Genomic DNA, 22,477 nt, shown 5'->3' on the forward strand with positions numbered 1-22,477 from the left:
ACTTGGCGAAAAAACTGGAATGTCACACTACTAGAAAACAGCTTAATTACGACGGAACCGTTCCGACGGACAAGAAAATCCGTCGGAAAGTACGAAATTTCCGACGGAATTAAGTTTCGTCGTAAATTTACGACGGATTATAACCCGTTTCCGACGGAATTTAATTTTTTTTTAAAAAAAAAAAGGAAAAAGCCCTAATACTAAAACGGCGCCCCAACCCCCTTATTCACAATCCGCCTCTCTCCTCCCTTTTCTCTCTCCTCACGCTCTCTGTCTCCTCCCTTTCTCTCTCCTCCTCCTCCTTCTCTTCTCACGCTTTCTCTCTCCTCTCCTCCTCCTCCTTACTCTCTTCTCAAGCAAGCTCTCCTCCTTTTATGTTCATTTATGGTGATGTTAGTCAAATTAATGGTTTTTAAGGTCAAATTCGACCATGAAAATCCTAGATCTAGGGTTTTCGTGGTCGAATTTGGCCTTGTTAAACCAAGTTCGTGGTTAATTTCGAAGTTTTTTTTATCTTAAGGTACGTTCTAATATTTAATTTTGATTTTTTATTTAATTTTTGGATGATTTTCGGTGGTGGTGGATCTAAATTTGGGTGATTTTCGGTGGTGGCTGTGGTCTGGGTCGTATTATGGTGATTTTCGTGGTGGTTGTGGCTTGGTTAGTGTATTCGGTCAGGGTGGTGTGGGTTTTGGTGGGGATTTGTTAGGGGTGGGTAATGTGGGCTCGGTTAGGGGTGGCTGGGTTTTGGGTTGGGTTGGGTTGGGTTTTGCGAAGTTTGGTGTTTTGGGGTTATTGTGTGCGTGTGGTGGTGTCGGTGTGAGTGTGGTGGTGTGTAGTGGGGTGGTGTCGGTGTGAGTGTGGTGGTGTGCAGTGGAGTGGTATCGGTGCGAGTGTGGTGGTGTCGGTGTGAGTGTGGTGGTGTGCAGTGGGGTGGTGTCGGTGCAAGTGAGGTGGTGTTGGTGCGAGTGTGGTGGTGTCGGTGCGAGTGGTGGTGTGCAGTGGGGTGGTGTCGGTGTGAGTGTGGTGGTGTGCAGTGGGGTGGTGTCGGTGCGAGTGGGGTGGTGTCGGTGCGAGTGTGGTGGTGTCGGTGCGAGTGGTGGTGTGCAGTGGGGTGGTGTCGGTGTGAGTGTAATGGTGTGCGGTGGGGGCTGGTTGGGTGGGCTGGTGGTATGGGGTGGTAGCTGGTGGTGGGGGTTGGTGGTGCGGGCTTTTTTTTTTTGTTTTTTTAATAAATTTCCGACGGAATTTCCGTCGGGAAATTCCGACGGAATCGGATTCCGTCGAAAATTTCCGACGGACTTTTCCAGACCAGAAAAACCTCTTTCGACGCTAAATTCCGTCGGAATTTCCGTCGGAAAAGTGTTTCCGACGGAAATTCCGTCGTAAAATGTCAATTTTCCTACAAATACTTTTCCGACGACACCTTCCGACGGAATTCCGTCGTAAACACGGTTTCCGACGGAAAACATGGTGTTTCCGACGGAATTTTTCCGTCGGAATTAAGCTGTTTTCTAGTAGTGTCAAGTGGAGGAAGTATAAATAGAGTGTTGTGAGACATGGTGAAATATCTCACAACTATTAAAATAACATAAAAGTATAAGGAAGAGAAAGGAGGAGAGAGATAGGAAGAGTGAAAAAGGTGATGTGGGCTCCACTAAAACTTTTCAGACATGTATCACATGCAAAAACGGAAAAAAATTTATTGGGACCACTACCACTGAGTTTATATTTTGTTTCACTAAGGTGTTGTTTGGTTGATGTGGGAATTTAATTCCCATAGGAATTTATACTTCATGGGAAGTTAATTCCTTAATGAAATTCCTAGGAATTTCTTAAATGTGTTTGGTTGGCAATAAGGGAAATTAGAATTCCCATGAATTTTGGTTTACCTAGGGGGGGCTAGGTAATTTACTTCCCATGTTTTGTGGGAAGTTGAAATTCCCATGAATTCCCACTTCCCCCATTTTTGCTTTCTTATGTCAACCAAACAACTCCTCATTTTCTCAATTCCCATGAATTTTCAATTCCCCCGTTTTAGAATGTCAACCAAACAAGGCCTAAAACTCTAGTGGAGCTTTTTAAAGTAACAATGAGACAATATTTTGTACCACTGAGTGTGTATTTTATACCACTGAAACTCCAGTAATGTATAAATAGAGTGTTGTGAGACATGGTGAAATATCTCACAACTATATATATTAAAATAACATAAAAGTATAAATAGAGTGTTGTGAGCCATCGTGTCGGGCTTGCGTGTCTAAGCAAAATTGCATTGATTTTAACATGATTTATGGTGTCGGGTTCGGCTATACTGTGCCTTATCGTGCTTCTCCCAAATAAAGGCGACCTAAGCTCGGCCCACGACCCACACACATAGTACTGAGTCGTGCCATACTTTTTTTTTTTGTGCTGCGACTTGGGCCGGCTTGCGACTTGGGCCGGCTTGACCCAATGCCATCTTTAGCTCTGTGGATTGTCTAGAAATACGGGTGCTAAAAGATAAATCTAATTTGGAAAGAAGGAATCGGTTTCAACCAAAGAGATACAGGTTTCGATTGGAAAAATATAATAAATCGATTTAGTGTCTAATCTGATTATAACTCCTTAAAAACATGTATTGAGTAAACTAATTTTTTTGTTCAAATTTATGAATAAAACTATTATCATAGTCAAAATTTTCTTTTAGTATGTCAAAAATATCTTTATATTATAAGCTATTTTATGTTAGATGTTCGAATTAAGCCTTGAACAATCATATTCTTAACATTATTTTGTTACATTGAAAAAAATAATCTAAAAACCGATCTCCAGTACGAGTCTAGTCCAAGCAAAAATAGTTCGTATTAGAGGTGATAAAAAATTTGGGACGAGCCTTAACATCATAACTGATGCCAAAACCCACCTCAAAGCGGTGAGCTGAGCTTGTTGGCTTTATTCGGGATGGGTTCAGATTTTAACTACAAAAAGTGTTTTAGGATTGCCAAAACCCGCCCATTGTTTGGGCCTAATTGGGCCAAGCTAGTTGGACGAGCAGTTGTTGATCACCTCTAGTTTCTATTTGGCCCTTGAATTTTAATTTTCTTGTTACTAGTCCGGTCTAGTGTTAGACAACGAACAACCCTACCTTGAAATGAGTCAATGCTGAGGCAAGCCATGCTAATCTTCCATCAATAAGGCCCATTCACGGTTCGACCCTCAAGTCATGTCGTGATGCCATCATACCCTTTACTTAAATATGTTGATCTATACATGGACTAACTCAATGTGTTGAATAAAGGTGTCAAATTGGGTGTGGATCGAATTCGATGAGGTTGGGTCAGAATTTTTTAAAACTTGAGTCATGCTAATTTATTATGTCAACGCAAATTGAAGTCTGAATCAAATATTTTTCGAGTCATTTTAATCTGGTCAATTCAAATGTAATTTTGACACATCTAATATTGATAACATGCTCGTACCGCCTTTTAATAATAAGTGAAATTAACAATAGCCTTTAGCCCACTGGGATGCCTTTCATTCTATGCCGTATAATTTTTTTAATTTTTTCGTGCCAGGCCCATAAATCCGCCAGCCCAACTTTAGATTTTTCAAAAAAATATTAGACCGTTAAAGTATTAGCTTACTAAATCCTCGTTTTACTCCTTAATCGAGCAAAACGATGTGTTTAATCTCGTTTAATCCAAATTTAGAGGGTCCATTTACATAGCGCCATAACACATTTCAAAATTTGAAAAAACTCAATCCAACGTCTCTCTCTGCGCTCCCCCCTTCCCCAACTCCGCTCCTCCCACTTTCTGCAAAACCCTAAATCAAAAAATCAAACCTTCGAATTCATTCACAAATTCCCTAATTCTGTACAAATTCTTCCCCATTTTCTCTCTCCTCTTCAACAATGGCGACTCGCAACCAAAATCGACCTCCCAAGAGTCCTTTCCATGTACTGCTCTCTCACTCTCTCTTCTCATTTTCCGCCATTGAAGCTTCTTCTTCATCATCTTCTTCTTCCTCTTGTAATTGGGTTAATTCTTTGGTTGTTGTATTTGATTGCAGAAAAAGGATGGCGGTGAAGAAATTCCCTTTGATAAGCGCCGGCGAATCGCCGGAGGAACGAGGTTGGCGGGGCCCACTGCGGCGAGTAGGGCGCGGCAGGTGCTTTCCGCTGTCAATTCGAACAATCAAGATACTGCTAGTGATACGGCATCGGTTGCCGAGGGTTCGGAGCATGTTGAATTTACTTGGGAAGATGTGGATGCGTTGTTGAATGAGAAAATTAAGGGAAAAAAGTTCGATCTCAAGGTATTAATCCAAAAAAATTGAATGTTGATTGTTTTTTGTTTGATTGATATTGTGATGTTGATAATTGGAGAGGTTTTTTCGGTGAATTGATTGCTTGATTCTGAATTTTAGGGTAAATTGGAGCAAATTTCGGAATCCAATAAAAAGCTCAGGCTTTGTATAAAATGGCTTCAAGGAAAAGTGCATAACCTTAATCAAGAGCAGGAAAAGCTGCGTAATTCATTAGATGAATCCGAGAAGAAGTGCTCGGAAATTGGTAATTTCTTTAACCCTAATCTTATGGTGCTGTAATACTATATTGGGAAATTTGCAAAGTACAAAAATTGAAAAGTATTATTGGCCATTTATTTTCGATTTTACTTGCTTTTATGTGAGCTGTATTAGTATTTGACATTTAGGAGTGGATCAATTGCAAATCTTAAATTTTTTCCCCGTAAAGATAGGGTTTTATCACTGTCAAACCTTTAGGTTTGGATTCAAATGATCAATTACTGGGACTTGTTTGTCTGTCATACTGGAGTTCGGTGTTTACTTCTTTTCTAGGGAAAGTAATAGTGATCATGTTGCAATTCATATCTAATTTTAATGTGTGGTATATTTTAGAGATTGGAAGGAAGAACAAGGAGGATGAACTTAACGCGATTGTTGGAGAGTTGAGACATATTATTACATCTTTGGAGGAGAAATTGGCGAAAGAAGAGTCAGAAAAGCTGGTATGCTTACTTCAATTTATTATAAAAATGAATTTGTTTTGTACTATACTATTTAGTTTTGATTTTTAGCCCTTTAAAAAAAATTTCAAACATGGTATGTGTAGGATGCAATTGAATGTTATAATCGAGAAAAGGAAGCGAGAGTTGCTGCAGAAGCTTTGATTGCTTCCCTTTCTCAGGAGCTCGAGAAAACCCGTCAAGAAAAAATGACTGCTGACCAAAAGGTATTGCAGCTGCAATAAATTAGCCAAGTATTCCTGCCACTACATGGTCACAATGTACTTGTGCTTATGATGTTTATTTTAATCATTAAACTGTTTAGGTAGTATCAGTCAATGATATGTACAAGCGCTTGCAAGAGTACAATACAAGCTTACAGCAGTACAATAGTAGGCTGCAAACAGATCTTGCAACAGCTAATGCAACACTTCAAAGGGTGGAGAAGGAGAAATCAACAATTGTAGAGAATTTGGGTACCTTAAGGGGACATTACGCCTCCTTGCAAGATCAATTAACATCTTCAAGGGTAAGCTGCTTGATGAAAGCTGCTTCCTCAACCAGCTTACTTAATGCTTTTCAAATGATCTGATTTAACATGGAGCTGTCTTGTGTGGTGTGCCATTTCTTTTGATGTTTTTGCATGCATTGGTTGCTGATATAAGTGATGTTTCAAAATGCTTCTTCAGTTATTGAGAAATTTATATACGGAGTATTATAGCATGTCTTATTGGTGTCTTATATTCCTTTGACAAGGTATTGTTTTGGTATCAAGGAAGAACATAATAAGGAAAATTCAATGGTAGTAGTTTATAGAGGGCTCTTGATGTATAGATTTCCTTGTGGCTAAGTGGGAAAGGAGTGTAGTTTAGAGGTATCAAGGAAGAAAATAATAAGGAAAATTCAATGGTAGTAGTTTAGAGGGCTCTTGATGTATAGATTTCCTTGTAGCTAAGCGGGAAAGGAGTGTAAAAATGGTATCCCAAAGGTTAACTTATTTACATCTTCTACTGTCCTGTAAATGTCAAAAACTCAGGATAATTTCATTCTCCCTTGAATAAAATTTTCATGATGAAGATGAATGAAACATGATACACAAAATGCTAAATCTTACGACGTTCAATTGAAAATGTCAGAAGTATGTTTGCTACTGGTTTTATAAAGGTTTGATTTGTAATTGCTTTTGTTTCATTGCCTATCTCTAGGCTTCCCAGGATGAGGCCGTAAAGCAAAAGGAGACATTTATGAATGAAGCTAATCGTCTACGAGGCGAGTTGCAACAAGTAAGAGAAGATCGTGATCGGTTGCATTCACAAATGAAGCTCCTAACTGCTGATATCGAAAAGCATAAAGAGAGTACAGGAAAATCTGTAGCTGAATTGGATAACATGATGATCAAGTCGAATGCCTTGGAGGTTTGTTACCTTGATTATTTTATTTTTCTAGGCTTTCAGCCAAATCAATTCTAAATAAGTAAATATTGTCTGTACATCTTCTGATAGGAAACTTGTGCTTCACAAAGGGAACAATTGCGTATACTTCAACATCAGCTTGCTGCTGCAAACGAGAAACTTAAGGTTGAAATTTAAGACTTAGTTTACAAATTTGTATACTTCAACACTCACCATCTAGCCTGTACATTGCGCATTTTTATTCATATCAAAGGTGTTCTTTGCAGATGGCTGATCTATCTGTTTCAGAAACAAAAACTGAATATGAAGAGAAGAAACAAGAGATATGTCAATTGAGAAAACGTTTGGCAGATGCTGAGCTTCAAATTAATGAAAAGGAGATGTTGAGGAGAAAGCTGCACAACACTATTTTGGTAATTATTTACTGGGAATAGATGAGCTTTAGAATTGTTTTACACTATTAAATGGACGATGGTAATTATTTACTGGGAATAGATGAGCTTTAGAATTGTTTTACAGTATCACTTTTCTCTCTCACTGGAAATGTCTTTGTGGGGTGGGCTTTCTTCTCCCCATTTGCACTTATGTTGAAATTTCTAAACATTTTTATATGTTGGTTTGTGATACAGGAATTAAAAGGAAACATTCGTGTCTTCTGCAGAGTGAGGCCTTTACTACCTGAGGATGGCTGTGCTTCAGATTTTCCAGTTATTTCATATCCTGCCTCAGATGAAGGACATGAGCAGGGCATTGACCTGACACAAAGTGGTATGTTTTAGGAGTTTTTTTGCTTTGATTATCCACACATGGCTAATTTTACCCATTTTGTTATTGTAAATGATGAAGAGATTACAACATTATTATGTCAGGTCAATGTGTTGTAATTTGTAAGAACTAGTTACATTATGTCAGGTCAATGTGATACATTTTCCTCCTTTTTTTTCAGGACAAAAGTATGCTTTCACTTTTGACAAAGTTTTTACTCATGAAGCCTCACAGACTGATGTGTTTTCGGAAATATCAGAGTTGGTGCAGAGTGCACTTGATGGATATAAGGTGAAATGTTGCTTCAATTGGATTTTATATTTAAAATAAAATGAGAACTGTTGAAACTTGTATTATAACTAAATTTGGCCTCTTATAAGGTGGCTTAGATCAATCATTTGCAGACATTTTTATCACTTTACATGAACTTGATAAAGAGAAATTTTGCCCTCTGGGTCTGGTGTAAGAATGAAAAGGTAGTTTGTGAAGCTTATGACTTACCTTCTGATCCATGGCAGTTTCTCAAGTTCAGAATTCTCTATCTTAGTATGATACCTGTATATTGTGGTGCAGACCATGTAGGGTTGTAGTATTGAAATGCAGAACGTTCAGTCATTGTGTTTTCAACTTTTCTGTGTTTTATATGGGCAGGTTTGTATATTTGCTTATGGTCAAACGGGATCAGGCAAAACATATACCATGATGGGCAGGCCTCAGTCCATAGACCAGAAAGGGCTCATACCCCGCTCTTTAGAGCAGATTTTTGAGACTAGCCAAAGGCTCTCTGCTCAGGGCTGGAAGTATAAAATGCAGGTAAATGTTATGCTTCTGAAAATGCTTCTAATAGGAGTACAGTTAATGTTATGCTGAATATTTACTAATCTATGTATATTGCATTGGGAATTGGGATATTTACTTGTTCACACATGCAAATAGACATTTTTCTTAAGAGATGGAATTGTAGTAAGTTTAGTGATGAAGAAGTCATTGTTAACTTGCTGTTCATATCAGGCATCGGTGCTGGAAATTTACAATGAAACGATCAGGGATCTCCTTGCTCCTAATCGAACAAGCTGGGATGCTACACGTCCTGAAAATGGCGTTCCTGGAAAGCAGTATGCAATTAAGCATGACGCAAATGGGGAAACATATGTTTCTGATCTTACCATTGTTGATGTCTGCAGCTCAAAAGAGGTAGCTTCTCTGCTGCATCAAGCAGGTCAATGCCGGTAAGTATTATTATTATTATTTTACTTTCACGGTGTATGAAAGGTTGTTGGACTGAAAATCAAATGTGGGAGGGCTAGTAATAGGTTCTGATTTCCCTAAAGCTTTCTTAGATACAGGTTGTAGAATTGTATAGTGATGATTTTTGAGCTTGGTCAGTGTTTTTAGTAGGATTTAAGATATTGACTTCATAATGAAGCTTAGAGATAAGTTGACAGTGATGGGAAGGGAGGTAGAGGGGGCTGGTTGGTTTGGTTTATTCCCCAATTCTACATCTATGCATATAAAGAAAAACAGATCTATAATCTTCACATCAAACACATTTTAGGAAATTTCTTTGGCACTCTTTTCCAGTTTATCTTTAATGTGATTCTTCTTTCTGCCTTTTCATTTCATGCTTTCTGACTTCACTCTGTGCTATCTTCCAGGTCTGTTGGCAAGACACAAATGAATGAGCAATCATCAAGAAGTCACTTTGTCTTTACCCTGCGGATTACTGCAGTAAATGCGGTAGGCTTCAATATTAAGCACTTTTATATTCTTCTAGCTCTAGTATGACTTGTCTAACATGAGCGGTTGATTTATTTCCAGACCACTGAAAAGCATGGTGTTTTGAATCTTATTGATCTTGCTGGAAGTGAGCGGCTCTCTAAAAGTGGCTCAACAGGAGATCAATTGAAAGAGACTCAGGTACTACATATCTGCTTAGGAATTTGTTTGGGTTTCTGAACTGATTATTCTTGACCACTGAACTGAATCTGCTTCTTTTCTATGATCAGGCCATAAACAAGAGCTTGTCCTGCCTGGCTGATGTTATATTTGCTTTGGCCAAGAAGGATAACCATGTCCCTTTTAGGAACTCAAAGCTTACATATCTTCTCCAGGTATAAATATGACATTAATTGGTGTTATTTCTAATATCATGGGACTTCTACTGCAAAAACCTGCAAATTGATTGTGAAATGCTTTTACAGTAATCTGACATAATTCTGATTACAGATTTCTCATGAATATTTCGTGTCTTTAATCTGCATACGTTCTATTTGCTTCTGGAATGGAGTTCTTAATTTCATGCAAATTCAATTTCCATCAGTAACATGCTTTTTTGAAACTGGATAAAATTAATATATCTGTGTTGTGTTATCAGCCATGCCTTAGTGGAGACTCCAAGACGTTGATGTTTGTCAATCTTTCTCCCGAACCATCATCAGTGAATGAGTCACTTTGCTCCCTCCGGTTTGCAGCCAGAGTCAATACTTGTCAGATTGGAGTTCCTCGCCGTCAGACAGCTATCAGATCGGCTGATTCTCGTTTAAGCATAGGCTGAAGACTCGATTCCTTCTCTCTCTTTATATTTCTTAACATCTAATCTCACAACCACACCTCCTGTTGGTATATGGTACATGTATGAAATTTGTTCCTAGAGTTGTAATCTGTATTACATATATTTACATGATGGGCCTGCATTGGATTTGTATAAGCAGCTATAGGTTGCATTAATTGGTTTATTCTGATTTGTATTGTAATATATTGAATCTGAGGGCAAAGTTTCCTGCTTGCCTGTAATACCTCATTTGAATGGGTTTCTGCAGTGTCTTTTTTATGTATCTCTTTTCTTCACATAATCAATCATAATTTGAGTAGTGCAAATTCAGAATATATTAAAGTGTAGTCAAAATTTAATTGAAGAGAGTTATTCAAATTACTATAGATTTATTGTAAATTTATATGATATCTTGATTGTGTCTAACTTGCACATTATGACTTACATATTTAAATATTTTCTCACTTGTTTTTATTGTTTTAATATATTTCATGCAATTTTTATACCTGGCCAATCAATTCATTATTTTTATATAATTGTATTTTTATTACAATTATTCAATATATGTGCATTGCACGTGGTTTAACTTATATTCTTATACGAAGTAATACTCTATTTAAAAAATGGAGGGGTTATTTTGAAATTGCATTGAAATATAAAGATCAAATTTTTTATATAAAAAAAAAAGATCAAATTTGAAAATCATATACAGTAATAAGTAATTCTATTTATAAGAATGAAAAAAAAAAAGAATTTCAAGTCTACTATTGGGGTGTTGAGGTAGGGTTGGCCGGCACGGGCCTCATCGCTGGTGTGGAATGTAGGCTAGGCGTGGAGGGAGAGAGGGTGGTTTGGCTGGGTGTTTTTTTTTTTTTTTTTTTTTTTTTTTTTTTTTTTTTTTAAGATAATAAAATAATTTTTTTTTTTAATATTTTTAAATGAGAAGTTGGGTGTTACAAAAAGAAATTTCCCAAAAAGAAAAGAAAATGAAAGCTATCTAATGCATTGGTTGTTGTTACATAATTGATTTGAACTGCTTTAATGTAACTATAACACAAGTATTTTATGAATGGTGATTTAAAGATGACTATAGACTTGGAAACTAGTAGGCACGTAGAGCAAATCGATCTAAAAAACGTATTTATTTATCAAAGTTTCTCAAAATTTTATAGTCGTTCCAATCACATAACACGTGACTGTTTACCCACAATTTTGAAACATGAATTACGTAGACCTTGTTCTGTTTTTGTATACCACCGTAGGCATTTGAATATTGAATGATAAAAGAGCATAATTTTTCATTATAGACTTTGTTTACTTCACCTTAATAAAAGACCATGTTCTGTTTTTGTATGCCACCGTAGTCATATATAAGGCTTCGTTTACTTCACCTTTAAAAAAATAACATTCAGTAAAAATAATTTCATTTCAATAAAATTAATTTCTAAATAAGTTTAGTTCAGCAAAAATAGTTTCAGTTAAGTGAAAATAGTTTTAGTTTAATAAATATCAGTTAACTTAAAGAAAATATAATAGAAAATTAGTAAAAATAATTTCAGTTCAGTAAAATAAAATTTAGTTTAGTAAATATAATTTAAGTTCAGCAAAAATAAATTAAGTTCAGTAAAAACCATTTCAGCTCAGCAAAAATAAAGTGAAGTGAAAGGGACCTAACTAGGTAAATTTAAATCATGAAAATAATCCTAGAAAATACACACAGATTTTGACTTCAATTATGCCACTTTATATCCGAAAAAAAATCAAAATAATTTCTTTTAGAACAATACAAGTTCATATTTATTAACTACGGAGTATTACTAAAAAAAGTTATGTTGACATCATTTATAGACACATGTCAATTTTGTGAAATTTTTTTCTCCTTATACATTTATGACACTATTTTTTTCTTACCAAGTTTGATTACACATATTTGAATAAAGAATAATGACTATTTTTATATTTCTTCAAAAAAAAAAAAAAAAAAACTGTTTTTATGAAAAAAAAATTATAAATTAATGCTCTTAAGCTAGTATAGTTATGTTAGAGACAAATCAAATCAAAGAAAACCTTTGAAACCAAAATAATTTTGATTTTTTTTGTCAATTCTTTTTATTTTATTTATTTATTTATTTTTTTTTATATTTTGTTAGGGAGAAAAATGATTTTAAAAATTAATAAAAAATAAAATAAAAATGAAGTGGTGGTAATTTAGGTGTTTCTAGAATTACATGTCAAAGCCCACAGTATTAATGTGGCCCCAAGAATCACTAACATCCTTTATAATTGCATTAAATTGAATATATTAATTAAATCAATATCACTAATCTCTCTATCAATAATCTTAGTTATCTTACAGTATATGATTCGCCTAATTTACCCCAAAACTAAAAAGAATATCAAACAAGATACTGATTTGTTTTTTGTAATTAAATTAAAATGGTGGGTCCACCTCAAGTTGATCCATGCCAGTCTCTTATCTAGATATATAGTTCGTTCACATCCACTTTGTTGGACTTCTTATTCGAATATTTTCAGGGTGTTGTCTAATTTTGTTTATAAATCGATTTATATACTTGTATATATATATATATATATATATATATATATAAAAAAAACTCATCAAAACTCAAAAACATTAACAAAAGTGAAGGAGATGGAGAGCAGCAGATCAAAGGTTTCAGCTGTGGAATCTAAGGCTCAATGGGAGGATCTTGTCAACAAAGCCAAAGAACAGGGTACCCCTGTAAGCTCATTTCTAATACTCGCCTTCCTCTGAATTTAGTTGTCACATTATTTGTTCAAATTACGATATCGATGTTGAAAATTGTTTCTGTTATTGAGGAAATATATGTTGAAATTTTGGGTTTTTACAAAAATAATTTTGAAAGATCAAATCTTGCAAATTTTTTTGATCAATATGGCTTTTTGGGTCATGACTTAATTTGGGGGTTTGTCATTTATTTTGCATGGTTATATTGGGGGAAATTTATTTATCTATTTTTATTTATTGAATTTCTTGATCACAAAGCAAAGAAAAAAAAAATCTGTGAAAATTGATGGTTTTATTTTTTTTGTTATTTATTTGTTTTGGTGGGGCTGTTGGGAGGAGGAAGGGACACATAGTTCATACTTTCTCAGGAGAGGGGGGAGGGGGAATGAGGGGTGTTTTGGGAAGTTCAGAAGAAAATGTCTTTTTTTTTTTTTTTTTTTTTTTTTTTTTTTTTTTTTGAAAGAATCAGAAGAAAATGTTTTGATGGGTAATGAAATAGTAGTAGTATCTTTTAAAAAAAAATTGATACAATGGCCGAATGAGGCTGATCAAGTAGTGCTGTTAATTTTGGTGAAACTTGTTTATATCATATTATAATGGCAGATTTATTTTACAGATTGTGGCTCACTTTGGAGCTACATGGTGTGTCACATCATTTGTCATGAATCCATTCTTTGAAGAATTGGCCTCAGAATATGCTGATGTTATGTTTGTCAACGTTGATGTTGATGAAGTCAAGGTAGCATCTTCCCCTTTGAAATGGCTTGGTTTTGTTAAATTGGCCTTAAGAAATTATACTTCAGATTTTGTACTTCATAGTAGTATATGATGAATATGTTATTGGATTGTGTTTTGATTCTGTCAATCGATTACAGTATACTCTTATATTTTGTTTTTGTGTAGAGGTCTGTGTCTAACGAGTAATGTGGTTCGATTTGGGTCTAATGGTGTATAATCAGGTCTATTGTCTATCAGTTTATCATGAAAGAATCAGTTGATGTAACATGCAGTAAGTTCCTATTGAGTTAGTTTGGTACAATTCCAGTCGGCTTTGTGTTTATTTATATTTTGTAGTTGAGAGTTCGAGACAATTTACTAGGCGATCCAGATCGTTACTGGTTAGCAAAGGTGAAATTTCCCAATAATGAAAGTAGTATCCTGCGTTGTGAAATGGAAGTGGCTGGCTGACAGCTTCCAAATCCGATTTTCTGTCATGTTAAGCACTACTAAGTTTGCTTTTCTATAGGATCACCCATACATAAGAAATGCCCTTTTTTCAGTTGATTAGTCAAGATTTTATGATTTGTAAGTTTCATGTGCTATATGATAAAATCTCGGGTCAATTTCAGAATATTACTTCCTTTTGTCTTTCATACTGGTTGATCATTTGGTAGTTCTGTACTTGTGGCTTTTGGTGTACAGGAAGTTGCTTCAATGATGGGAGTGAAAGCTATGCCAACATTTCTTGTGCTGAAGGATGGCATCGTAGTTGACAAGATGGTTGGAGCAAACAAAGATGAGTTAAGGAAAAGGGTCGAAAAGTTTACTCAGCCCACTGGTGCTAATATGGCCTAGTCTTGTGTTTCATGTTGTGCATACTGCTACCTTGCTCATTTCCTTACAGCAGTATGCTGGCATATAGGAAATTTACAGCTTTATGCCAATGCTTTCTGATGTATGAATGTATTCCGTTTCTGGTGTGGTACCGATGTCAAATGAAAACATATACATGAAAGTATGTGTATAAAAGGTTGATTGTAAATTATTTCATGTATTTTATGCTATGCCTGATGACATCTTTAGTCCTTTAGACATTCTTACTGTAACATAATTGACCGCTTCTCTCTGTTCAGTTTTTGATTATTGAATATCTTGGCATGAATCATAATATTTGAATTGAAAATTTGCTTGTCAAGCTATTAGCTTGAAGATTGGAAGTGTCTTCTGCAGTCACTGAGGCAGGATAACACTGTCACATTTTGCTTCATCACTAGAGAGTAAAGAGTATCATAAGAACAGAAGCGCATCAATTCATCGCTGACTTACTGTGTGTAGTACAAACGACTTTAGTCACCGTAGCAGCAGCAGCTCTGATATTTAACCAGTCTCTTGCAGTTCCATTCCAAGATTTGACTTTTGAGGTCAATCTCCATGCTAATCCTCGAATTTTCAATCACTCAACAAAGAGTATGAGATGCTCTCAAGTCTCAACTCTCAACATCTGCACAGCAAGATGCAAAGTGTTTCATCATAGCTGACTCACTGAGTGCAGTACAAAGGCTTATGCAAACCTGCATTATGACTTCAGTCCCTGCAGTAGTTCTGATATCAAACTAGCCTCTTGCAGTTCTATTCTGAGATTTGAATTTTAAGGTCAATCTCCATGCTAATCCTTGAATCTTCAATCACTCAACAAAAAGTACGAGATGCTGCTCACTCTCAAGTCTCGATATCTGCACTGCAAGATGCATGCTTAGTACTAGTAGCATACCACAGAGAAGTGTTTGTTTCCAAAAATTCAGAGTTTTGAAGATGGTTGCTCATCACGAAGCTAAAGTTTTGAGGCACATTGTCGGAGCTTGGAAGTCATTTTGTGGATGTGGAAAGACATCCATCTTAAGTAGTCTTTAACAAAAGAAAGTGTTGGTCCAACCAATATAATCAGCATTCAGCAACAAAGCTCTTTTGAATCATGAATATTTACTAGTTTTTGCTGGGATTAGCCTGTGCATGTGTAGAATGGCAACACATGAGCACATCATGAATGTGACATAATTGAAGCAGTTGATTATAACTTCAACATTTTAAAATTCATGATTCCTTTCAATCCTCAATTTCTTTCTTGTTTTAACATGAACATAAATTCGATCTAACATGATTTATATGTCGGTTTAGAAAAGTGTACACCTTAAAATATAAAAGATAAACACCTTAAATGTATTCTCTAAACTTAAAAGATGAAACAATAGGTCTTTTAATAGCGTTGACGAATTTCAACAATTAAAGTTAAACATGGGCTATACAAGAAGGCTCTCATATTATTTAATAATTACCTTATTTATCATACTTTACACAAATTTTCTGATTCAAATAAAGTTGAACATACGGTCCGAGACGCGAAGACGTATTGTCGTGTGTCTCACGAGTGTCGGTGTTCGACACGCTGTCACAACAGTTGGATGAAGTGTCCATGTATCCTAGAACATGGACAATCATATTAATAGTTTTATATCAAGGATTCAACATTATTTATTTATTTTTTTAAGGGAACTAGGGTATCTATCTACTCATAAAAACAAGATTAAACAATGGATCACATTAAGGTCATTAACAATGTTTAACTTTTGTGACTCAATCAACATTTTTTTTTAAAAAAAAAACGAAAAAGAAGTGGGCTTGTTGGGCTTTAATATTAATGGGCTATTACATTGGAGTACCCAAAAACTCACTCTTTCATCTTCTCCAACTCAACCGCTCTCTTTCTCACCGTTGGCGACTGACAACGGCGGCCGTAACTTCCGGCGGCGATTCACCGGGAATTCAATCTTCAACCTTCAATCTAAGGTACCTTCTTCTACACATCAAATTTCTGGAAAAACGAAATCAAAACGTGAAAATGATGCGCCAATTGTGCAAAAATTCACATTTTGTTCTGAATTTTGGTGATTGAGGTGCGATTTTATTGATTCTGGATTTTTTTTTCGATTTCTAGGGTTTATTTCGTATCAATTTGTGATTTTAGCGGGGTGATTTTGACGATGATGAGAGAGAATCAGTGGTTAACATCAATGGCGGAATCAAACGGAATCGTAGTTATTGTAGTGACTGTGTTAACATTGATTCTTGTTCGATTGATGTATGTTCTTCATCGATGCGGCAAATCATTACGACCTACTACTGTTAAACCACTGAGTACTCTCATTGTTCTTGGTTCAGGTTAGCTTATTGATCTAAATTTGTTAGAATTGCTAATTTAAAATAATTAATTTTCGTAGTATATCTGAAATTAATGTGCATTTTTGATATTTTTCTTCAAATTTTGATTCATATTGTATGGTTAGCTGATGATGATACAATTGGTTCTAATCAATTTGGCTGAATTTGGATTTTTATTCTTTGGAATTAAGGCATCAGGCATAATTTTTGTTTGAATTAATTTTGATTGATTTGTAATATTCTTTACCTGATTATATGCATGTATGTCTGCTGTTATGCTTGAAGGTGGTCACACTGCTGAGATGATTAATCTCTTGTTGGCGTTGCAAAAGGACAGGTTTATGCCGAGATATTACATAGCTGCTGCTACTGATAATATGAGCCTGCAAAAAGCTCGAACATTCGAGAGCTCCTCAGATAATGAGGTAATTACATTTCTGCTGCAACTGTTTCCTGTTTTCTGCAGCTTACTTTGTGTTATACTTTCCATCATAAGGTCCACTCATGAACATTTAATTTTTTAGTATACCTGATATTGAAAGTAGCACTCTCATAAGTCCAATGCCACATTTTATGGTCGTTTCATATATGTCGTTATGGATCATGTTGCTTGCTTCTTCTGAGATTAGTGTACTAACGCAGAACTGGGATTAGACTGTCAGGATAGACTCATTAATTGGGGTTTTAACCAAACATATTATAGGTTTTATGAAAAGTTCTTTTTCGTTGCAAACAAGTTCAATGGCTGAATTGCAAACTCGGCATTCTGTATTTTCCTGTTCTCTGTGTCTCTGTGGGTGCTAGGGACTTGGGGCTAGATTTAGGCTAAATTCTCCTTTTGCAAATGTTAAGCACTAGAAAGCTGAAACCCTAATCAGTTATCTCCTGTGATTATCTATCTTTCTAGGCTCTCTCATCATCATCCACGCCAATGGCTACTTGTTGGTTTTTTTTATTTTATTATTATTTTATTTTATTTTTTATTATATATATATATAAAATCAATACTCAATAGTGTTTTTATTTTTTCCTTTTGTGAAACTTTCCAAATTTGGATGTGTTTAGTAGACCTTCACTTTTTTCTTGAAAGCTTTTTCAGAACACCTCCTAAGGTCTATTCCTTTCTGTCATTTGGCTTTGTGATTATTTAGTGATTTGAATTCAGAGTTAGTTTCAAATCTTTGCTAGAGGTTATGTAATTTACATTGTTTATTGGAGAAAGTTGGAATGCAAAATTGAGACTTTGGTAAGAGGTTACAATATTCACAAGCATGAGTACGTCTCATTAACATTCATTTTCATGAATTAATCATGCAAGGATGCTTATAGACAATTACCATGTGAGAACTGGAATTGTGCAGGTTACCTCTTTTTCAATCTTTGCTATTAAGCACACTGGTGGATAGTGTATGAGCAATAGCAAATTTGAAGGTTATAATGATGTAGAAAGATATAGAACTTCTCAGTACTTATAATATCTAAGAGTTTTTATTGGATAACTTTCTTGCTGAAGCACTGGAAGGAATTCATTAGGTTTATAACTACCAAGGAAAAAGGTAAATGCATAAGCTCATATAAATTTTTAGGAGTTGGCCAGCAAGATTATTCTTTGGAGGGTGCTTTATGAGCAATCTTTTATTTTATTAGTAATGTGTTTATCAAATTACAGCTGCTGCAATGTGAAACCTTAAGTATGACTGTTAGCCATGATATTACTCGTTAGGAAAATACTTCATGAGCGAGCTTTTATCGTAGTAGTAGTGTGCTTATAAGGATGTGATTCCTGCACTGTGAACGCAGAGGTATGATTGATTTGGATGTGATCTCTGTTTCCGAGTGGTTGGATTTTGAACGTGTGAATTTTGGTTACTCCGTATGTACAGTTGAGTTAGATATGGCAGGTATGAATATACTGATGTTGTAGCCAATAGCATGGGTTTCATGTGATTTTTTTTTGTGGAAAGTCATTATTATTGGTTGAGTTTATGATTTGTGAATTATAAAATTATATGAGTTCATGGGGATAACATGTAGATTTTGTGGTGAGGAGTGTACTTTTACATGTGGTTGTTTCTCTCTGCCTCAATGTGCTTTGTTGGGAACAATGTGTTTGATTTGAATCTGGTTGTAGAAGTTATGTTGTATACTGCTCACTGCCGTGTGAAAGTTTAACTTAAGGGCATCACTCTTCCCATATTTTCCTTATATAAGCTGTACATAACTTGCTTTATAATTAGCATTTTGTTCTTTTGGACTTGGTGGTCTACCAGTTTAAAAAAAGAGACTTGGTGGTCTAACCTGCTGCCCTCTTTGAGACCTTGAGATGGTCTATCAATTGACCGCATACCTTTATTAAATCATGAAGATTTATCACGCGTCTACATGACTATTAACTGCTGTATTTAACGTATGTGGCGTAGTGAGATTACAGACTTTTGCCTGATTCTGATTTCATTGCAGAATGGGATGAATGCAGCACAGTACATGCAGATATATAGAAGTCGAGAAGTTGGTCAGTCATATATAACTTCTGTTGGGACAACCCTGATTGCCATTGCTCATGCACTATGGTTGATGATTAAAATCAGACCTCAAGTGGTATATATCTATTCTACCCTCACAAATTTTTTTTACAATTATAACCTGTGTTATTTATTTATAATTGATGTATTGTTCTAATGTTTTCTGCTAGATTCTCTGTAATGGCCCTGGAACTTGTATACCTTTATGTGCAATTGCCTTTATGTTTAAGGTGAGCTCTTTACTGGAACTGTATCAAAATTGTGACTAATAATCATATTGTTCTAATATGTTCGAGATTTATCAGATAGGTTCTATTTGCTACTGCAGGTACTAGGGATAAGATGGTCATCAATATTCTATGTGGAGAGTATTGCAAGAGTAAAAAGACTGTCTTTGAGTGGTTTGCTGCTCTACAAACTAAGAATTGCTGATCAACTTTATGTGCAATGGCCTCAACTGCAAAGGAAGTATCCTCGATCCATTTATGTTGGTTGTCTCATGTAGCTGGTTGCTGCATGATCATTTGTGTAGATTCTGCTATACATGCCTTGCTTAGGTTATACACTTCATTTTTGCAACACAACCTAATCTTTTGAGATTTTGACTAATGTATTCTTACTGAGTACTGACTTGAGGGATTTATGCATTCCTGAATCCTGATTGCTTCTGGTGTTCTTTGATACATCCAGAATTTAAAGTTAACATTTGAATGTATAAGGCAATCTTGTAAGTCATACTCGTGCTTGAAAGTTGTAATATACCGTACTTCACATTTCATTTCTGAAATATTTGAATTATACCTGTACAGTGTTGTATCAGCGGCTTGTTCTCCAGACTACTGATATTTATCTGATGTAATAGAACAAGTCAAATTTTTTCACTAAATATACTAGGTAAATTGGGTTTAATGATATGTTTTGTAATCATCTCCTCACCCTTTTTACTTTGATATAAAGGGGCCTAAGGGCTCTACTCGTTTTGTACATCCTCTGTCCTGAATCCTCCTGATTACTAGCAATTATCTTGACATTGTCCAGTTTACCTATGTATACAATAGTATGTGAAACAAAGATATGCCATGGACTCCAAAATTCATTTGCATGTGGTGTGTATTTGTCCTGGGTTCTTACAGAGGCCTATTAGTCTGTTATGGTGATTAGATTGCCTTGGATAGTTGGATGTCATCTTTGCTGACTGGATATATTTCCTGGCCCCTTGCAGATTCCTGTTAGTCATGTCATTGGATGTTAGCAGTTGCCAAACTGTGACATCCAACATAAAGTATTCAATGGAAGCTTAAGGCCTCCACACTCCCATTAGAAATGCAACTGTTAGGGATCATTGAATGATCTGGTAACAGACCACTCAACTAATTTCTGAGCTACAGCTCATTAGCAGAATAGTTCTGTTATTCTGTTTACTTTTCCTTAATTGGAATATGGAATCTATGTTATGTTGACATAATGTGCTGAATTTGTGCCATTTCTGCAAGTTTATGCCAAACATTGGTCATTCTGACTGCATTGTAGATTCCGCATAGTAGATAAGCCTTTTGCCTTCTAAAAGTCTGTAACACACGCCTCTCTTTTTTAAAATTCTTTTGTTGATTTGATAGAAGTTTATTCTTTCCCCTTTTTTCATTTTGCCCCACAAAATAACACTTCTATTTTCCATGCATCAATGTATTTCCTAGTCTTTCTTTTTCTTATAGACTTTATCTGCTCTCAGAACTTGTGTATTATGTACTAAAAAAGAAAACAGAGTATTTTCCTGTAATAATACGCGAGAAATCTGTAGTGAGATTCTGGTGTTTCCTAGTCAGAGTAAGGTTAAGGGATGGGGTCTCTTGAAGATGAGGAGTTTGATCTCAACTGGGTTTGCTGTCTTCTTGATGATATACCAAGCACCTATTGTGACTCTTCTGCCATGCAGCCTGACATTCCTTTGCCTATTGCTCGATTCGATTCTTTTCCCAGCTCCACCTTCCTCAGGTTTGTTCACTTTATCCATTTTATTAGTACCATTTCTGTTCAAATTTTGTTTATCAGCTGATCAGAGTAATTGTCAGTTTGGATCAGAATAATTTTTTGTTAAGTAGATATTACCAAGCTGAACTTTTTGTAGGTATAAATTGTTTGGTCCTTGAGATGTATTTATTTTAGGCCATAGATTTGTATTATTCTAATATCCTGTCGTTCTGTTCTTCTGCACCATTGAGCTGTTCTTTGAATCAAATCTAGTTTTGCTAAAGCAATAATACTTTAGGGGAATGAGTTAGTTCACTTGAAGTCTGATTCAAGTATGGTATCTTGGGGATTATTTAGTTGATCTTATCACAATATGTTTGAGTATGCTTTCTTTTCGTCCTTCCAGTGAGGCTACTCAAGATTCCAGCGAGGGTTTGTATGGTTTTGATGTCTGTTGCCGGAAAAGGTACCCAATCATTTTGTTAATATGTACCTTGATTGTTGTAATCATCCTCCTTTATAATTATTCATATCTGCTGAATGTTTCTTTGCTTTTCAACTCCAGGGTTCGTGTTGGATCGGTTACTGCATCAAGCAGCTCCAAAGCATGCCGTGAGAAACAACGAAGGGATCATCTAAATGAAAGGCATGTACAGTAATAAAATTTTAGGAATTTTTTTTTCTTTAACATACCTTAATCTTTCTCAAAGTACTTATTACCATTTTCTTGGTAGGTTCCTTGAATTAAGTGAAATTTTGGAGTCTGGAACAAAACCCAAGTTTGACAAAGCCGCTATACTAACTGATGCTATTCGGCAAGTAAAGCTGTTACGTGAAGAAACTAGTAACTTAACCAGCCAAAATGGTGAATTAAAAGAAAAGATTAATGAATTGAAGGTTCTGTCTCTTTTATATTTGGTTTTGATCTGTAAGCAAGAAAAAAAGATACATAAGCCATAGGCTAGCCAATCTCACAAATCAGCTCTAATACCAAAATATACAGTATATCATTAGATTCGTTAATATCTTAATAGCATTATAATCAAGAATGTTGGAGTCTAAACTATCTACACTTGTACTAATGCAGGTGAAGAAGAAAGCACTTCGCGGGGAAAAGCATAGGTTAGTGTCAGAGAAAGAGAAGCTGGAGCAGAGAATTAAGTCTGTAGCTTCTCATCCTAGCTTACATTTCCATCCTACTTCCGTTCCATCTTCATACGCTATCCCCTGTCAAGCAGTTGGTGGCAAACTGATGCCCCTGATTAATTACTCCGGTGTTCCCTTTTGGCAATTTGCACCTCAAGCTGCTTTTGATACCTCACAAGATCATGTCTTTCACCCTCCCGTCGCTTAAGCTGGAGCTGTTATCCCTTCCTTGCAGATCTCCCATTGACCTTGAAGTTAATGGTTAAATCGATCTCCTTAGTGTAAGGCTCTGTTTCAGGATGAAAGGATTAACAATGGATGATTAATTGTATTGGAGCGGTAGTTAATTCTGCTTAAGTGATGAACTAAATTCGGTTATGCATTGATTGAAACTCTCT

General features: G+C 35.6%; 3 protein-coding genes and 1 pseudogene across 3 annotated transcripts; all 4 read left to right on the plus strand.

The window, feature by feature from the left end:
• Nucleotides 1–3,752: 3,752 nt before the first annotated feature.
• LOC145635345 (kinesin-like protein KIN-14C) lies at nt 3,753–10,023 on the plus strand. Its single transcript, XM_081686624.1, has 17 exons — nt 3,753–3,940; nt 4,054–4,299; nt 4,411–4,555; nt 4,903–5,012; nt 5,117–5,236; nt 5,335–5,538; nt 6,215–6,424; nt 6,512–6,586; nt 6,688–6,834; nt 7,051–7,189; nt 7,368–7,477; nt 7,838–7,999; nt 8,198–8,415; nt 8,842–8,923; nt 9,005–9,103; nt 9,193–9,297; nt 9,561–10,023. Exons 1-17 carry the CDS (start codon nt 3,896–3,898, stop codon nt 9,738–9,740), a joined length of 2,397 nt encoding a protein of 798 aa, XP_081542750.1. The 5' UTR covers nt 3,753–3,895; the 3' UTR covers nt 9,741–10,023.
• Nucleotides 10,024–12,390: 2,367 nt separating this feature from the next.
• Nucleotides 12,391–14,082, plus strand: LOC145637283 (thioredoxin-like protein CXXS1 pseudogene; annotated as a pseudogene).
• A 1,835-nt stretch (nt 14,083–15,917) lies between these two features.
• LOC145636366 (UDP-N-acetylglucosamine transferase subunit ALG14-like) lies at nt 15,918–20,267 on the plus strand. The gene is made up of 7 exons (XM_081687906.1): nt 15,918–16,071; nt 16,220–16,443; nt 16,729–16,868; nt 18,904–19,041; nt 19,136–19,195; nt 19,294–19,859; nt 20,188–20,267. Exons 1-6 carry the CDS (start codon nt 15,923–15,925, stop codon nt 19,468–19,470), a joined length of 888 nt encoding a protein of 295 aa, XP_081544032.1. The 5' UTR covers nt 15,918–15,922; the 3' UTR covers nt 19,471–19,859; nt 20,188–20,267.
• A 365-nt stretch (nt 20,268–20,632) lies between these two features.
• On the plus strand, nt 20,633–22,463 carry LOC145636367 (transcription factor ILR3-like). The gene is made up of 5 exons (XM_081687908.1): nt 20,633–20,957; nt 21,340–21,399; nt 21,499–21,579; nt 21,668–21,830; nt 22,021–22,463. The coding sequence occupies exons 1-5, from the start codon at nt 20,803–20,805 to the stop codon at nt 22,285–22,287; spliced, it is 726 nt and encodes a 241-aa protein (XP_081544034.1). The 5' UTR covers nt 20,633–20,802; the 3' UTR covers nt 22,288–22,463.
• The last annotated feature ends 14 nt before the right edge of the window (nt 22,464–22,477 follow it).

The sequence above is a fragment of the Chenopodium album genome, chromosome 6, assembly GCF_948465745.1.
Source record: "Chenopodium album chromosome 6, dcCheAlbu1.1, whole genome shotgun sequence".
Lineage (NCBI taxonomy): Eukaryota > Viridiplantae > Streptophyta > Magnoliopsida > Caryophyllales > Amaranthaceae > Chenopodium > Chenopodium album.

Excerpts from the sequence above, each read along its gene's own strand:
- LOC145635345 (XM_081686624.1), top strand. The coding sequence starts at position 3,896 with ATGGCGACTCGCAACCAAAATCGACCTCCCAAGAGTCCTTTCCAT. Across the intron at positions 8,000-8,197 it reads GCTGGAAGTATAAAATGCAG|GCATCGGTGCTGGAAATTTA; the intron begins GTAAATGTTATG and ends TGTTCATATCAG. Across the intron at positions 9,104-9,192 it reads ATCAATTGAAAGAGACTCAG|GCCATAAACAAGAGCTTGTC; the intron begins GTACTACATATC and ends TTCTATGATCAG.
- LOC145636366 (XM_081687906.1), top strand. The coding sequence starts at position 15,923 with ATGGGCTATTACATTGGAGTACCCAAAAACTCACTCTTTCATCTTCTC. Across the intron at positions 16,072-16,219 it reads TCTTCAACCTTCAATCTAAG|GGTTTATTTCGTATCAATTT; the intron begins GTACCTTCTTCT and ends TTCGATTTCTAG. Across the intron at positions 16,869-18,903 it reads AGAGCTCCTCAGATAATGAG|AATGGGATGAATGCAGCACA; the intron begins GTAATTACATTT and ends ATTTCATTGCAG.
- LOC145636367 (XM_081687908.1), top strand. The coding sequence starts at position 20,803 with ATGGGGTCTCTTGAAGATGAGGAGTTTGATCTCAACTGGGTTTGCTGT. Across the intron at positions 20,958-21,339 it reads CCCAGCTCCACCTTCCTCAG|TGAGGCTACTCAAGATTCCA; the intron begins GTTTGTTCACTT and ends TCGTCCTTCCAG. Across the intron at positions 21,831-22,020 it reads AAAAGATTAATGAATTGAAG|GTGAAGAAGAAAGCACTTCG; the intron begins GTTCTGTCTCTT and ends GTACTAATGCAG.